Source organism: Hylobates moloch, unplaced genomic scaffold (assembly GCF_009828535.3).
Source record: "Hylobates moloch isolate HMO894 unplaced genomic scaffold, HMol_V3 SCAFFOLD_7, whole genome shotgun sequence".
NCBI lineage: Eukaryota > Metazoa > Chordata > Mammalia > Primates > Hylobatidae > Hylobates > Hylobates moloch.
The window spans coordinates 128,431,703-128,449,482 of record NW_026652282.1 but is presented as its reverse complement, the minus strand read 5'-3'; the positions used below and the strand labels follow the sequence as shown (position 1 = coordinate 128,449,482).

The 17,780-nt window shown below is 38.5% G+C and overlaps 1 protein-coding gene across 1 annotated transcript in view; it reads left to right on the top strand.

Moving 5' to 3' along the window:
- AFF2 (ALF transcription elongation factor 2) overlaps positions 1-17,780 on the top strand; it is a 486,418-nt gene that overhangs the window by 99,168 nt on the left and 369,470 nt on the right. The window contains exon 3 of the mRNA XM_058441365.1: positions 16,859-16,979. Coding sequence (XP_058297348.1) covers positions 16,859-16,979 — 121 coding nt within the window. The remainder of the gene's footprint in view (positions 1-16,858; positions 16,980-17,780) is intronic.

Here is a 17,780-nt window from a genome sequence, read left to right as displayed (position 1 = left end):
ATATATAATGTGAATACACTACAAGACAAAAGGGACTTTGCAGATGTGATTAAGTTAAGAAATCTCTAGCTGGGGAGATTATCCTGGATTATCGTGGTGGGACTAAAGTGATCATAAGGGGTCTAATAGAAGGAAGGCAGAAGGGTCAGAGTCAGAGAAGGAGATGTGATGAAACAAGTAGGGGTGAGAGAAAGAGAGATCTGAAGATGCTGTGCTGCTGGCCTTGAAGATAGGGGAACGGTTGCCAGCCAGGCAATGAAGGTGGTCTCTACAAGCTGGAAGAGAAAAGGATATGGATTCTCCCCTGGAGCCTTCAGAAGGAATGCAGCTCTGCCAACACCTTGATTTTAGCTCAGTGAAACCTATTTCAGACCTCCTACCTCCAGAACTGAAAGAGAATAAATTTTTTTTTGTTGTTTGAAGCCATTGCATTTGTAGTAATTTGTTACTATGAAACTGATACAATACCTGTCTTTAGAAACTCATTATGTATTTTGGAGAATGGCAAATAAACAGCTCCATCAGAGAGGAATAAGTGATGTTGAAGAGAAGCTGCACAGTGTTGGGGACTGGAAACTCTGAATGCAGCCTGGATGAAAGGTGCAAGGCTTCCTCAAGGAGGCAACAAGGAAGATGAGTCACAGATGTATGGGCATTTCAGAAATTAGTAACTGGGGCACAGTTTTGTATGTGTCACTGTGCCCAGGGTAGGGCCACTCCAGAGGGAAATGAATAATAGCCTGAGGATTCTATTTACATTGAGGAGCAGGGGGCAGAGAAGTAAGGGGCCCACCACTCATAGGATTCTGTATCCTGGCCCAGCATTGGTAGAGTTATCCTATCTGCTTCCATGGAATAAGGAAGCCCACAGCGTGGGCATCAATTATAGATCTGTGTAAAAGCTACATATATGCAATATATATCAGTGTGTGGATATATATATATATATATTTTTCATCTAGTGCCCCCAGCATATATATCAGCATAATATTCAATATCCATTAACTTAGGGACACACCGTGGAATTTGAAACAGCTGAAGCTTGAAGTAGATCATATCCTTTCTTTCCAGTCTGCGTTGGATCATACATTACGATGAATAGAGGCAATTATAGGCAGATTCAATGACAGTGCTGCCATTTATTGGAGTATAATTCCTCTAGCCAATCAGTGCTCTAAGTAACAATAAATTATGTTAAACTTCCAATACTACTTGAGCATGTCGAGGGCTGTGGATCAATGAGTGTCTGATACTTGAAAAGCTTCAGCATTCAGTTCTTGTTGAATCTGTAATTAACAAATGAAACTAAACTAATCATAGTAAATTGTTCATTTGGCTACATTTTTGTTGTTGAGCACACTGAGTGCTGAGGAACAAGACTGTGAAGTGTTGCAGAGCATGGGCCCGCACTCTTCTATTTCAAGGTGCCCAGCAGCAAATGAATGCATCTATCAAAGCATGTGAATGGTGAGTTGCTGTGATAAAATGATTCATCCTTGCAGGATGCTGATTTATCTGGCTTGAACAGTATGTGTTAATAAGAGATTGTTTTATATTAAAAGGCAGAGTTTAATTTTGATAGATTGGCTAGCAATTTTCCAAGAAAGTATCAGTAAACTGAGGGAGTTCTAAAAGTTGTGTGTGAAATGTATGTGAAACAGGTAGAAAAAAACTCCTGGTGGCTTATGTGAATCAAAATTTTTTCCAGCTATTCTAAGTACCTTGGGAAAAAAAACAGACATAAAAGGCTTCAAAACTGCACAGTTTAGATTTAAAGACACAGTTATTGGTAGATTGTCCCACTCAATTATTTAGTCTTTTTAGCTTTTGTGCCTGAAAAATGACTTCATCTTGTAAAAGGCAATTTACATTAATCCCGGAATAGTGCTTAGGATCTTTAAATATTTCAGAGAAGGGCACGCACTGGTTCCCACATACCAGCACACTGTTTGTGATGTTCATTAAAAATATTAGGGACCACGATGTTCAGAAACTACTTAGCATAATTTTGTTGTACTAGTTAACTATGCACCAGTGATGCTCAATTGGGTCTTAGCATTAATACACTCATAATATGCAGTGCACTGCTTCCATATGGTGCATTGGGTAGAAGCATATTAAACATATTACACAAACAGAGCTCAACACCTCACATATTATTGATCAACAATGTACCAATTAGACAATACAACAGTCATGAAAATCAACATTGGCATATGTGCCCCAGATCCAGATGAAAGTAGATTGATGGGGAGAAATGAAAATAGAAAAGGGGAGATAATTAAACAGGATGGCATAAGTCCGCATAGGTTAGACTGTTACAACAAACCCAAAGGCACAGTTTTTTATTGTCCTGAGGCACAGCACTGAAAGCAATATTGTTTAAGCTCTAAGTGACTTATTAAGTAGACCTAGAAAATTTCTACTTTTAGGCTAGTGCTGACCAATAGAAATATAATGTGGGCCACAGATACAAGCCACATATGTGAGTTTGAATTGCAGCCATATTAAAAAGGAGTATAAAGGAACAGATGAAATTAATACATTTTATTTTAACTCAATGTATGCAAAATATTTCATAATGGTGTCTGTATAAAATTATTAATGCTATATTTAATATTGTTTACATACTAAGCCTTTGACATCTGTTATATATTTTACACTTATAGTACATCTTAATACAGACTAACCATATTTCCAGTGCTCAGATTGGCTAGTGGCTCAGATTGATCTGTGGAGTTTTGGATTATTTCATTACAATTGTATCTTATCCTCCGGTTTATTTTATGCTCCTTTGGATAACTGGGGTTTTTTTTTAGAAGGCTGGGGTTGAATGTGTTAACTGCAGAGACAAAGCCTCAGAATAGTCCAGGAACTTGCCCCAGGTCACACAATCTCTAAATGGCAGAATCACTCTCGCAGGTCTTTCCACCACGTGACCTCCTCCTTCTAAAAGTCCATTCTTTGTATATTCTTCCATATCTTTGTTTTCCATAAAAGCACAATTATCTATTAGCTAGTCAATTAATAATGATAACCCATTGTATTAGTCCATTATTGTACTGCTGTAAAGAAATAGCTGAGACTGGGTATTTCAGTCCATTTTCACACTGCTGTAAAGACATTACCTGAGACTGGGTAATTTATAAAGGAAAGAGGTTTAATTGACTCACAGTTTCGCATGACAGGGGAGGCCCCTGAAAGTTATAATCATAGTGGAAAGAGAAGGGGAAGCAAGGCATGTCTTACATGGTGGCAGGAGGGGAGAGAGCAGGGGAACAGCCACACTTTAAAACCATCAGATCTTGTGAGAACTCCCTCACAATCACGAGAGCAGCATGGGGGAAACCACCCCCATGATCCAATCACCCCCCCAACCAGGTCCCTCCCTTGACACTTGGGGATTACAATTCAAGATGAGATTTGAGTGGGGACACAGAGCCAAACCATATCACTTGGTAATTTATAAAGAAAAGAGGTTTAATTGGCTCACTGTTCTGCAGGTGGTTCACACATGGCTTGGCTTCTGGGGGAGGCCTCAGGGAGCTTTTACTCATGGCAGAAGGCAAAGCAAGAGCAGGCACCTCACGTGGCAAAAGAAGAAGCAAGGGAGAGAGGGGAGGTGCCACACACTTAAACTACCAGATCTCATGAGAACTCATTCACTATGGCAAGTACAGCACCAAGCCATGAGGGATCTGCCCCTGTGACCTAAGCACCTCATGAGATTTGGTGCTTTTTGTCAAATATCCAAACTATATCACCCAAAGAAAGCTACTCTCTAAAAACCTTAAAATAATGTCCCTTTGCTCTAACACTTAGGACCTCTTTCTACGTTCTAGATAAACAGAATTTGAAAGCATTTTACAATGACAGCAGGGGGTGGTATAGAAGAAAAATTAACTGCACCTGGACTTAGACAATCTGCATTCATATTCTGGTTTTGCCCTGCATTACCTGAGTGACAGTGAATGCTAAGCAGTCAGCCCTTCTGGGTCTCAGTGCCTTCATCTGTGAAATGGGAAGTCAGAGTGCCTGTCTGGCCTATTTCTCAAGATTGCTGCAAGTTTTGTGTAAGATCGTATTTGTGTAAGGAATTGCTCAGTGAAAAGTACCATGCAAATGGAAGAGTCTGTTGCTTTTCAAAAGAGAAACATTTTAAAATCCCGATATGCCCCATATTTGTTCATTTGTTTATTTGGTAATGACATCAATAATCTGTGAATTTATTCACCTTCAAAAAAAATTCAGCCATGACAGATAAGGCTAATATCATCTCAATATACCCCCAGCTCCACCCGTCACTTGCTTAACTACCTACTGCTACTTTGCTTGATACAAGCATTTGGTCAAAGTAAGAACATTTGTATTAAGGCCCAGTGCTAGATAGGAGACAAGCAATTGGTGCACACATAGTTTTGAATGGAAGGCTGAGCTGGTGACCCCAGGTAAGCAGAGGCCTCTCACCTCCACAACAGAAAACATTTGTGTCAATGGAATTTCTCCTATGCTGCCACATATAACATGTTTATTGTGTGTGTAAGGGTGTATGCATGTGTGTGTGCAGTGCTGAGGCTCAAGAATGAATTACGCACTAGTGGGTAAATCCATTGGATCCACACAAGATGCAAAGGATAAACATGGCTCAAATTGAGTCAAAGAAAGAAGAAAAGCAATCATTTTCTGTTTTATATTAATTGGTAGGAATGTGGACTGTAAATTTCCTCTGTGGCAGTATTTGGTGCCGAGAATGTTTTTTTTATTCAATGAGGATAGTAGAGGAGAAGAAAAATCTGCCACTAAACACTATCATACCACCTTAAGTAGTACTAAAGATAATGATTCTAATGCAGATAGAAAAAGGAGCTATTTCATCAATGATAGTAAGTTTTGTTTAAAATATGAAATATTAAAATATTAAACTGCAAGGTGTTGTCCATTTTTATTCACTGTTCTTCAGAGAGCAAATGCAAAGTTACAGAAGAATTTTATTAAAAATAGCATGCCTAGAAGAAGCATTGTTAACCAAATTACTATCACTGATATCATTTACATGTGTCATGTTTCAAAAGAAGAGTGTGTTGTTTTAATTTGCTTTTTAAACACCACAACAAGGTCTCCAAACATTTAAATAAAACAGAAACAGTTCATTAGAACAGAAGAAAACTATCTGAATATACTGGTCACAACTTGCTTAAAGCATTTCTGACAGCAGCCCTCTGTTGAAGAGAAAATTGCACAAATTGCCAGTTATTATCATTTTTAAATAAATAAGCCTTCTACCGTCTCCCTCCCTCCCTCCCTCTGGCTTTTATGTGATTGTGTTCAACAAGCATATTTTCAGTGGGACCATTTCTATTACCAAGTGATTGAGCTCTGATTTACACATCAAATACCCACCTTCATGGAGATTTTCATGCTCTCCTAGCTGACATCAATGAAACATAACTGCATAAACGCTTTATTTCATACCAGTTTTGGATAACTGAGACTGATAACTAATCATATCGAGAGACAATGTGCTATAATACACAAAACAATAAATATTTTCCTTTAAGAATCTCATCTATTCTTTATGAGTTAACCATTCACATGCTTATCTCAGTTGTCCATTTCTTCAAGGATCTTCCTGTCACTGGGTAACTCAAATGAAGTTAGGGTTTTACCCTAGAATACAAGCATTCGCAAAGGCCAAATTATCAGTTTCCAGCTTCCCCAAGGCATAGAAATTCTTATTGTTTTCCTTCCAGTGTTGTAGATCTCTTGTTCACTCTTCCATGTTTGTCCCATGGTATCATCTTTAATACCACTCCATTCATGTGTACTTGAATTAGCTGAAGTGTTCAAATCCCAGCTGGAACACAGCTGGCTGATTTTGTTTCCTACCCCAAGCCAACCTGAGAGTGTTCCTATGGCACTTTCCTCATAAAGTTATAACATGTGTTACTCTGCACTGCAATTGTTTTGGAATGGATTTGCCTCTCCTTCTGGGCTGTGAATTTCCCAAAAGCTTTCATTATGTCTTTTTCTTCTTTTTTTCTGAGCACTAAACATGGTACCTGGCATGACGTAGATATCCAGTAAGTGTTTGTTGATTAAATAGACAAATTAATGTATTAATTAATATTTTGTCAACATTTGTCACTGAACTTAGGTAGAAAAATATGTTAGCCTGTCATTTGTTCATTCCGTTGAAAAATATTTATTTTGAGCTGAACACTGAGCTTGGCATGTTTCCAGATAAATGGGAAGCAGAAATGCATTATTCCTCTCTAGTGACAGTTTCATTTAACACCCACAAGTTCTTTCAGACATAGCAGGAAAGGGGAGAAAGAAGAATGAGTTGGAAAGCCAAAGGAGAGTTGTGCCAGATAGAGTAGAAGGGACAGGATTAGAATGGATCGAGTGCAATATAGAGTAAAAAAGACAAGGTCTAGATGATCTGCACGCACTGTGAGGAGACCTGGAGATTTCATTGTGAACTGGCTCAGAAATGCAGTCTGTAGGTGCATGCATTTGGTAGTTTGAAATCAAGGTGTTGGCAGGGTTGGTTCCTTGTGACGAGTATTAGGAAGAATCTGCTAATTCTTCCTAATATCCCTGAAGTTTGAATGAAGTATGAAGTTTCTGGTAGTTTGTTGACAATATTTGGCATTCTTTGGCTTGTAGAAGCATCACTGTGATCTCTGCCTTTACCTTCACATAGAGTTCTCTCTGTGTTTCTGTTTTCACATCTTCTCCTCTTATAAGGATGCCAGTCTTATAGGATTAGGGGCCCGCCCTAGTCCAGTATGACTATTTTAACTTCATTTACATCTGAAGTGACCCTGTTTCCAAATAATGTCATATTCTGAGGTACTGTGCATGAGAATCTCAACATAGGAATTGTGGGTTGGCACAATTTAACTCACAGCAGGGTTACCCTGATTCTAGTCAGGCACCTTGTTAGGGCAAGAGGGAGAAGTGTAACCTAGGGAAGAGTCACACCTATAGGTCCACATGAGAAAGCAAGCCTACGGTCATGACAGTTTGGTGCTGCCCTACTCTCATACTCAGGCCGGGGCTCTGCAGGAGTGCATGGTAGAAGGAGGCAGGGCCAAAAGGTTAAGCCTATAGGGGGTAGAATTTGCCTGGGCAAAAATTAGTGAGTGCAGGTGGATCAAAGGGTTTGTTGAGATGTGAAAACAGAGTCAGCTTAAAATTGTCAATTATAAACTGCTCCTTAAGGGCATTAATTTCCTTAGTTTAAAAGTAATTAAGAATACTATTTCTGAGAAAATATTGTTTTAAATTAAGTAGTTATTGAAATTGCCTTGCTTTTAGCTAAATGAAAATAAAACACCTTTTAAAAGTGTCACTTATGAGAAGCCAGAAGGTTATATTAAGACTTTGACTTGGAAAAGAATTCCTGATATTTAATGGGCATAGAGAGGAAATACTTTAGGTAGCTTTTTCCTGATTTGAAAGACAGAGCTGTTCTGTGTAAGTTGGCTGCAGAAGAAACTGGTATGGAGCTTGGGACGTGGCGCATGGGATGAAGCCAGGACACACTGGGACAGGACAAGGGCTCATCAAGAGCAGAGGGCCAAGCTAAGCCTTGGGCCACTGAGCAGGGTTACTATGCCTGCCTCACTAGGGCAGGCAGGCCTGAGGAAAGAGAAAAAGGAGGAGGTGAAGGAAGAGGAGAAGGAAGACCTCATTGATGACATCAACTGTGTACTCCTGAGCAGCACCACAGATTCCATAAACTGAACCTTGCCTCAAGCCAGAATTCAAATAAACCATGAAGTACTTTAGAGCCATCACAAGTATTCTAAGCTTGTCACTGCCTCTCTGCTTCCTTTCTCGTAAATCCATGGGACCATTTCTGGTTGTGGAAAGCATCCTCCTGAAGTAAATCAAGAATTAGATCTAGTAACTTTTAAAGCTCAGCATTAGTATCAACTTTGATTGATTTAGATAGGGAATTATAAATGAGATTGGTTCAAATTGACAGTAAAGAGTGAATGAAGAAATATTGGAAGAAACATGAAGAAACAGGAAATATATAAAAAATTGTTACCTCTGATTGGCAATGGGGAACAGGATGGATGCTGACAAGAGTGGAAGTGGGAATGTTTTATATCAATTTGATTTTTATGTACAGTAGTTTAAATTTTTGATCATATTCAAAAGTCATAAAATATAAATGAATACATTTGCTATATTCACTATCCGATTACATATTTGCTTGGTTTTTGACATCCATTCAAGGCCCCTACTAGTCTTCAGGAAGTATTTTTGTAAGCTTCCAAGTCATGCAGTTGTTTGCAGCTCTCTTGGTTTGGCCATGTTGAGTGTGAGGCACTTGTAAGGCACTGGTTTCTGTTACAAATGGGTCAATGAGCCGTATGAAGTGATAGTGAAGCCTCATTTTTAATTAATAGGTCAGAACTAAAGTTATTTTAAAATGATTTTCTATAAAAATGGAAATCAGACATGTAATCTAAGAGCATGTTACAAGAGCAGAAAAAAAAACTCAGGGATCCTTAGATATCTATTGTGCAATAGAGCTGTAGTAGGGTATGTGCATATGGAAGAGGACAAGGATGTGCTTGACATGAGATTCAAGGAGATAAAATCAGACATTCCATAGTTGTAAAGGGATAACTGACACGTTCTGAGCTGCTTGGGGGAGAAGGGAAGTAACACTTGTTGCGGAGATAGGCACCCCTCTCAAGCAGTCAGGGATATTGGACCGTATCTCTTAGCCAACAGATACAGTGTATGAGGATAAAAGAATTTAATTTCACTGGAGAGGTTGCTTTTAGAGGACATTTAATTGGCATACAAAGTGGTTGATATGCTGAATACTGCTGCAGGCAGATGGGAACCTTTGGGTTGCTAGAGTCATGGTCATTCTGTATAAAAGTGGCATTTCCATTAAAATGGAATCCCCTGAAAATTGAGTTTTAGTGCACTCTTACAATATTTTTGACAATCAATATCCATTCGAGTGTCTACCTATGCTTGCTTTTCTGAGAAGAATGTAAACCATGCTCTAATAGCCCCTGAGAAGCCGAGATATTCTGAAGATAGTTAAGATTTTAGACATACCTTCTGGATCAATTGCACTGTGCATGTTGTGTGAGCAGAGCTTAAATATGTGGATGTGCCTCTCTGTGAATAGAGTGCCCTTCTCTTCTGTGAGTAAGACTAGAATCTTTATGACCAAGAGGGTGGCCTCTGATTTCTCACAGCCCCAGCGGTTACTGTGTTTTTGTACCACTGACTAATTGTATGGTGTTGAGCATGTTAACCTCCCTGTGTCTCATGTATCTCAGTTTCCTCATCCGCAAAATGAGGATGGTATACCACTTCAGAGTTTTTGTGAGGATTAAATAAGATAATACTCATAAAAGTCCTGGAACAGTGGCTGGCATAAACAAGGAATCAACAGATAGTAACTATTAGTGTTATTGTTGTTCTTCTGCACAAGTCTATTCTTGTAATAACTGCTTTCACCTTCAAGGCACTTTTCCCAACATATACCAGCAATGTATATTTCTACATAGTAGAATACATTAGTTCCCTAAAGGTGTTTGCTCCTTGATTTTCCTTCATGAAATAAAGAGACAAATGATCTCTTCAGGTTAAGTTTGTCAGATTTTGATATGCCCAAATGGGTCAAGTAAAGAAATTCATCTATTAATATAAAGACCAGGAGTTATTTTCCATGTGATGCCTGGGACTCACTGTGAGATCCTGATGGAGTTGGTCTAATGTAGGCCCTGAGCCTGGAGATTTATAAAATCTTCTCTGGATGATTCCGATGGGCAGCCAAAATTGTGAACCAAGTGATAGAAGAAATATTTAGAAACATTTAAAAAGTTATTATTTTAAATTTCAAGTCATTATTAATTTGTGAATTCCATTTTTAAATTGACCAACTTAGTGTCTCTGTCTCAAAGGTCATATCTGAGTCTATAGAGAAAAATTCGTAAAGGATATCTAATGAAATTAACTTAATCTGTTACTAGAAAGACTTCAGACTTCAGCAACCATGAAATTTTGCTGTGTTTTTACAGAGTAAAGAGGACCCAAAAGCTATAAAGAGATTTACATATCGCTTTATCAGGGTGTCAGTCATCTTATCTGTTAAATGTGAGCAGTCATTAGTAGTTTACAGAAGCCTTTTTTGATAACTATCATACGTAATCTTTACACTAACTGCATGCAGAGAAGACATAAAGTTTATTTTCATGTACAAAGGAGGAAACGGAGGCTTTAAATGTAAAGCAATTTATTAATGAACAAGAAACTTGTAAGTGAAAGAGACAGAGCCTGTCCCAGATCATCTGAATCTGGATGCCATCTTTTTTGGACACATTGTAAAATTCCTTAAAGCTTTCTACCTGGGAACAACAGAATCTGTTTCTTTGATTGGCATCAGGTTAGGTTTTTACCATTCCCAAGTGTATTAAATTATCTTTGCAGCTTGAGTATTTGGTATTTGTTAGAGAGATGACAACGTCTTCTTGAGTGTTTGGTAGGCCGGTCAAAATAATTTTGTCCAAAGCCTAAGCCACACACTTTTTTTCAAAAAAGCAAATATGTTTTCCTTATGACATTTGCATTGACCATTGCTTATGTATGTACAGAAAGGTTATTCGTGTTCAGTTGGAGGATGCAGTGACTTAAAAACCTCTGACCTTAAAGAGGGAAAAGTCTAATGGGAGACTTAGAGAATCCTGGTTAAATCATTAGAAAAAAACAAGATTGAGCCCTCTTAATGAGCACAGTATGTCATAGGACCAGGAATATCCATACAGTGGAATATTATTTAACTATAAAAAGAAACGAAGTCCTGACCCATGCTACAATGTGGATGTACATTGAAAACAGTATGCTCAGTGAAAGAGGCCATGCACAAAAAACCACATGTTGCATAATTCCATGTATGTGAAGTATCTAGAAGTGGCAAATTCATTCAGAGAGAAAGTAGATTAGTGGTTGCTTAGGGCTGAGCTGGATGGTAGGATTGCAGGACAGGATGATAACTAAAAGTGTACAGAGCCTCTTTTTGAGTTGATGAAAATATTCTAACATTATATCATGGTGATGGTTTCAAGACTCTGTGAATATGCTAAAAACCACTGAATTGTACACTTTAAATGGGTGAAATTGTATGCTATACTAGTTATATCTCAATCAAGCTGTTATTAATGAAAAGAGAGGACTAGAAAAGGAGCAAAGCAGGGGATACAGAAACAAGGTAGGAAGGATGGCTGTTGGGGGGTCTGCCTGACTTAATTGGAGGATGATTAGACAGGCTTTGCAGATGGGCTGAATCTTTGCTTCCATTTTCAGAAATGGAGGGGATGAGGTAGTCCCAAGATGCTCCTACATTGAAATATTAAGCCTGTTTCTGCCAGGACTTCTGGACTATTGATGTCTACATAATTTAAAAACCACAGATTTAAAGGAAAATCAAAAACAAATTGGAATGATCAGATGGGCAGCTGTCTAGAGCTAAAAACTTGTGTGTTTCTCACCTTTTCATTCTCTTCTTGATTATTTCTCATGAGAGACAGTGTTTGCAGGGAGATAGTTCATTTGCTGAAGAGAGTGGTGGTATGCTGAGTTCCTCATGAGTCTCGCCATTAAATATGGCTGAGGAGGTTCTACTGGTTTTAGAAATTCCTTTCCAAGGCCGCTTACCTCCTATTCTTTTGCACACCTCCAGATCCAAGGTTCTTGTGTTTTTACTCTATATGTGTAAAATGGCCTGTTTTGAGCTGTTTTTATAGTTTTGAATTTAGCACTTTACATAATGTGGGTTAAGTTTGAAGGTATTGGATAGCAGAGATTTTCTTTTCTTAACAAAAAGAAGTTATGTAGAGATTAGATCAGTGTCAAATTCAAAATAGGAGTGGGTATAGAAAAAGTATCACCTGACACTCTGGAACATATAATATGGATAAATATCTATACATGTTATAGAAGGCAGGGGTTCATTCAGAAGAACCACAGGAAGTGAGTGATAGCTTATGATTGTCCTTTGAGTGGATTAAATATGTATTTTTATGCTTTTGCAAAGATATTAGCCAAATAAAGGTATTTAGTGTAGTTGGACTGGAAAACAAGTGAGGCTGAATTATTTACCTTCATGTACCCCATTACTACAGTAAATAATATATTAGCAGTATTTTAAAACAAATTTATCATTTTAAAATATCAATTTTTTAAAGTTTCCCCAAGTGGCTTTGTAAAATAACCAAATTAGGTAAACAATGAGTATTAACTTCATGAAATATATGAACCAAATGGACTGAAACTGGTTTTTACTCTCCCTCGCCCAGCCTCTTCCCCACAGATGCAGTTAATTTTTATAATCCCTTTAGGGTCTGTACATTTTGATACAAGGAAACTAGTGGTTTATCTATACTCGAATCCAAATTAAATCCCTAAAGTTTTTCCCTACTGCCAATTTCTAATAAAATGCAGTCCTAAGGAAAGGTGACCAGTGGAGTGCATGTGAAACTCATCTTCATTCTGAAGTGTGATGGAAACACAGGAGGCAGAAGGGACAAACCATGTAGCTTGAGAATGTGAAAGCCTGAGTTCCAGCCTCCTAGTTCTCTGACAAACCCGCTGTGAGGCCCATTACCTTACCTTAGTTCTATTTCCTCATCTGTAAAATGAGGGCACTGCAACTAGATGATTGCTAAACTCTCTTCCTGTTTTAAACAGTGTCTGTTGTAAAAGACTAGCCTGCATTGTCAGCCTGCATGGGCCACCACTGTGCGCTAATGAAGACGGCATAATTGAACTTTCTAGATCTCACAGAATCTACATGTCCCACCAATGTACCTGAGGCTTTTAATGAGCAAAATGAGAGTTATCTACATACAAGATAAGTTTCAAGTGTCTGAGAGAAGGAGAAGGCTAGGAGAAGATATTACTTGAACTTGAACATGGAAGAAACAGATTCAGATCTTCCTTTGCCACTAGCTTGATGATGGCTTGAGGAAGCTCCCTCTGTTCATTTTAGGAGGGCCTTAGTTTCCTCTTTTGTAAATGAGGGCAGTTCCTCTGTTTGTGGTGGCCAGGGAAGCACACAGGTGGGTGAAACACAGCTAATATAAAAATCCTGGGCTGGGTGCAGTGGCTCATGCCTGTAATCCCAGCACTTTGGGAGGCTGAGACGGGTGGATCACCTGAGATCAGGAGTTCGAGACCAGCCTGGCCAACATGGCAAAACCCCACCTCTACTAAAAAAAACAAAAAATTAGCCGGGCGTGGTGGCTGGTGCCTGTAATCCCAGCTACTTGGGAGGCTGAGGCAGGAGAATCACTTGAGCCCGGGAGGTGGATGTTGCAGTGAGCTGAGATTACGCCATTGCACTCCAGCCTAGTCGACAAGAGGGAAAACTCCGTCTAAAAGTAAAAAAAGAAAAGAAAAATAATCCTGTGATAGAGAGAAGCTTCTCACCATCATGCCTTACACCAGGGTGAATAACAAAGTAGTTAAATGGAACTTATTCTTCTTTCTGACCTTTTCCAGTCAGCTAGTGTGGATATCAATGAAATAGCGATTCCAAAAAGGTAACCTGGAGAGAGAGAAACCTAAGGCCTTTGGTTAATTCATAGTAAATTTGGTTTTGAGTGGTCAGTTTTTATATTATCATAATGTGACCAATTTTTTATATCCAGGAGAAAAAAGTTGGAAAAATATCCTAACTTGCTAAGAGTGATGAATCCTTGAGTTGAGCTTTTTGGCTTAACTTCTCAGTATGAACATGGGTTTTCATGCTGATTGATAGGATCAATTCATCCTCTCTTCATCACTGAGAATAAACTTGAATTGTTCATACCGATGATATGATGATTAATTCAGGATTTTGGCTTGAGCATTTCTTCGTGGGCTATGGCGCTCTTTTTCCTTTGGAAAGCAGGCCTGGGTGTATAAAGATATATCGAATTATCAGGGGACAGGCATATACTTTCCTGCAGCCTCTGCAGGGCTCACAGGTTCAAACACAACTTGCCTGAATCATAAGAAATTTAATTGAGTAGATAAAGAGGTCCTCATAATTATAAACTGCAGTAGGTATAACAAGAGGCTAAATACATAGCTGTGGTTTTAATTAGCTGGTGCTTCAAATTAGTAATGTTGGTTTCAGTCAGAAATCAGTGACGTTATAAACTGAAAGCCTCATCACCATGTAGTTCATTACTCATTAGACCTCACTGTGTGAAGCCTTCAATACAACGCCATGCTGAGCAAGAAAGGAAAAAGTTGGAGATATTTGGTTGCCTTCCAAGAACAGTGGAGCTCTGTGGAGATTAAATTCATTCTCGCCAGAGATATGAGAATTAACTGTTCTTTGTTGGATGTGTTAAAAAATGCAGCAGGCAGTTTTGCTTGCAACAGATAACACCCGCATGCACACTCAATCTGCTATTCAAATTTGTGTCTGGAATTTGGTAGCTAATGAACTGATGCAAAATGCAGCCAAGAGCCTCCTAACAAATCAAAGCCAGGGCTAAAGCACGGAAAGTGCCCTTACTGCTGATCGTTTGAAAGGTTGTCATGCAAGTTGAAGCACGTTTCCTTTTCTTCTCCTTCTCCTTTCTTTTTCCTTCAGGGTTTTAATTATATCTTTCCCTCGGAGGAGAAGGAAGGTAGTTTGCAAAGCCAAGAGACCAAAGCACTTCAGTTCTCTTCATGGGAGAATTAAATGTGATCTATGGGCCTGTCATTCTGAGCTGTCAGGTGCACGAAATGAACAGATAGCTAGAAAACTGACATCCTGCTCGCATTACTCAGAAGGAAAAGACTTTGGTTCTTGTTTGTGTGTAGATACTAATCTGCTATGGAAAGCAAAGAAATTAAGTGTCCTTCTCCTTTGTAACAACCCTGCCCTCACTAAATATTGCTTTAACTTGTTACTCTACCCACCCCGTAACACCCAGTCTTTCTTACATTTGGACAAATTGATGGGATTGGATTACACACAGCCAATTTATGGTGTTGAGGTACAGTCACAAGCGCCACACTTAACGGACTGAAGATGTTACTGTGCCTGATTGTTTCCATGTCCGTCTCAAACATGGAGACATTGAGACACACAGCAATTGTTTGGGGTTCTGAGTTCAACTTGTGAATGGAAATGAAAGATGATGCTAGAAAATCTAATACCTATGGAGGGCATCTGAGACTACAAATGTTAGGCTGGCTTCCAGTATCTGGACTTGATATCTTCCTTGACCAGGCGAGGCCTAGATGTGGGGCCCTGGCTTTGGGTAGGACTCTGAAGGTTTTCTTTGCTTTACTCAGACAGTGATAACATTTGCTGAATATACTCATGAATGGTCTGGTGAGCTTTAATGTATCTGATGTTGTTTGTATTATGAAAGTATAATGTGCATTTAAACATCCTATAAATGTTGTTGCTGTTTTTTCATGGAGAAATGAGTGTTCTTTATCCAGGAGATAAAGTTATCAAAGTCACTTTGAATGTGACCATTCAAGGATTCCTGTGAAGAAAAGTGGATGATTAAGTGTAGTGGCATTGTACACTCCATGTTTATCAACATCTAGTTAAGCTGCACAGATAGTTTATGTTCTAGGTTCTTACTTTGAGCAAACTAGCCTACCAATGACAGGTATTAAGGTTTCGGATATAGTCAAAGCCTGTCAACTGTAGTTTTATATCAGTAGGTCTCTTGTAATTCCTTTAGCTATTATGTTCATTTGCATGCCAATTATCTAATTAAGTCTTAACATGGGAATATTAACATGGGGAAGGAAACCAACATTTATCCAACACCTGCTAGGCATTTTATGTACATTTATGTAATTTAAATTTGCTCAGTGTATATATACTCACTTCGAGTAAGGTTAACATCAAAAGCATGAAAAAAGCCCAGTGAATAAAATAAGATACACCACTACGAGACTTATAGATGATGGTTTAATTTGCAGTCTTCATGATGAAGAAAATAATTGTTTTCTTAGTAAGGAAGCATTCCATTCCATAAAACCAAAAGGCCTGGAATAGATCTTAAATATTGTTTAGAAGCTTTTGATCCTCCAACGGGAAGGCCTGAAATGTGATGAGAGTCACAGTTAGTCTTTATAAAGCATTTGTTCATTGATGTCATTAAAGGCTTTTGATACCTCCTTTTTTTCATCCACAGTTAGTCATTTGTTATTCAAGTCAGACCCCTTTTTTTTTGTGAAGAGTTTCCCAAAAAGGCTTCCATTCACCTTTGAAGAAAACTGTGAGAAGACCAACACCACAACAACCAAACAAAAAGAAGTGTAGGTGATTTGGTGATTTATTTTTTTGTGGACTTCCGAAAATGCCCTTAAGTTCTCTTGTGAGTTCATTAAAACAAGCTCACTTTGGCTATGGGCTCAGGACAGAATTCCAATTTATCTTCAGCTCCATACTTTGATAATTCCTTTCCCTTAGGACGTTGTGACATCTGCGGATTCTGAGCCCTAGGTAGTTGGCAACACAATGTAACTTTAATTAAGTACTTTACTGCACTGTGGACTGACTTTTGGGGAGTATGTAATTGCTTATAATAATCAAACAAGGACAAGGGAAGATAATTTTGCTTTACTTGCTTGTCATGAATATCATTTCAAATAAGCAAGTTTTTGTTTTCTTCTTTATTCTGAAGAGCTGGTCAGGATCTTAAACTCAATAGGTGTAATGAAACGGATTATCTGCTCTTTATGCAGTGTCAACTTGGGCAGCAAGTTGACTTGAATTTTTTTCTTATTATTGACAGCAAGGAAAATTTAAATGACTTGCATGATTCATTAATCTTTTTCTCTTTTTGTCTTTTCCTTTTCATATCAGTCACTATGAACAAGACCGTAGTGCACTTAAAAAAAGGGAATGGGAGCGGAGGAATCAAGAAGTCCAGCAAGAAGACGATCTCTTTTCTTCAGGCTTTGATCTTTTTGGGGAGCCATACAAGGTAGCTGAATATGTATGTAATTTTTCTTTCTGGAAAATGGTTGCTTGTTGCATTTTTGAACTCACTAATCAACATTTAATTTGTGTTTAAAGCACCCAACTCATTTCCAGGGGAATATATTTTACAAGTGAAATTTGTACATACACTGTATTTGAGGCAACTGCAAGTTTCTGACGAAGTCTTCAGAAACAAATTTCATCTTCTTTCGGGAGCACAGTATGATTGAAGAGAGACTTGTGAGACTTCCTGTTTCCAATGAGCCCCTCTCTGCCCAACACTTCCTACAGCAAGGAATGCCCCCTTGACACTTTCTACTGCCGTGATTGTCAGTAGGCAGCTCCTGAAGACTTCATCAGAATGTCAATGGAGATGTCTGTTTCTTTTCCCAATCAGTGTCATCCATTGCAAGGCCACTGTTTTTCTTTTCCATTTTAGGTTGTTAGCAGCTCTTCAGTGGTTTGAGTGCTCTTTGAAAATCATTGTTCTAGAATAAAGGAAAGAAGCCAATCATTTTTCCTGGTGGTTAATAATCATGGGTTAGAAGATTGTCTCAACCAGAGGGGAGTAGTATAGCTAGGTTGAATTTCTAGTGGTATTCTGGCTAGTGTGTAGCTCCAATAATCATCAAACTGCTGTGTCTACAAGTACTGATTTTACAATGACTGCTTCTGAACTTCCTCTTTGGGGTAGAGATGAGAGGCGACTGGGAAGAGATTATGATGGAAGAATCTTATTGAATTGCTGGCAGCTGGTTGGTTTTTATTGAAATGTAGTAGCTGTGTAATTTTCTGTAATAAAACA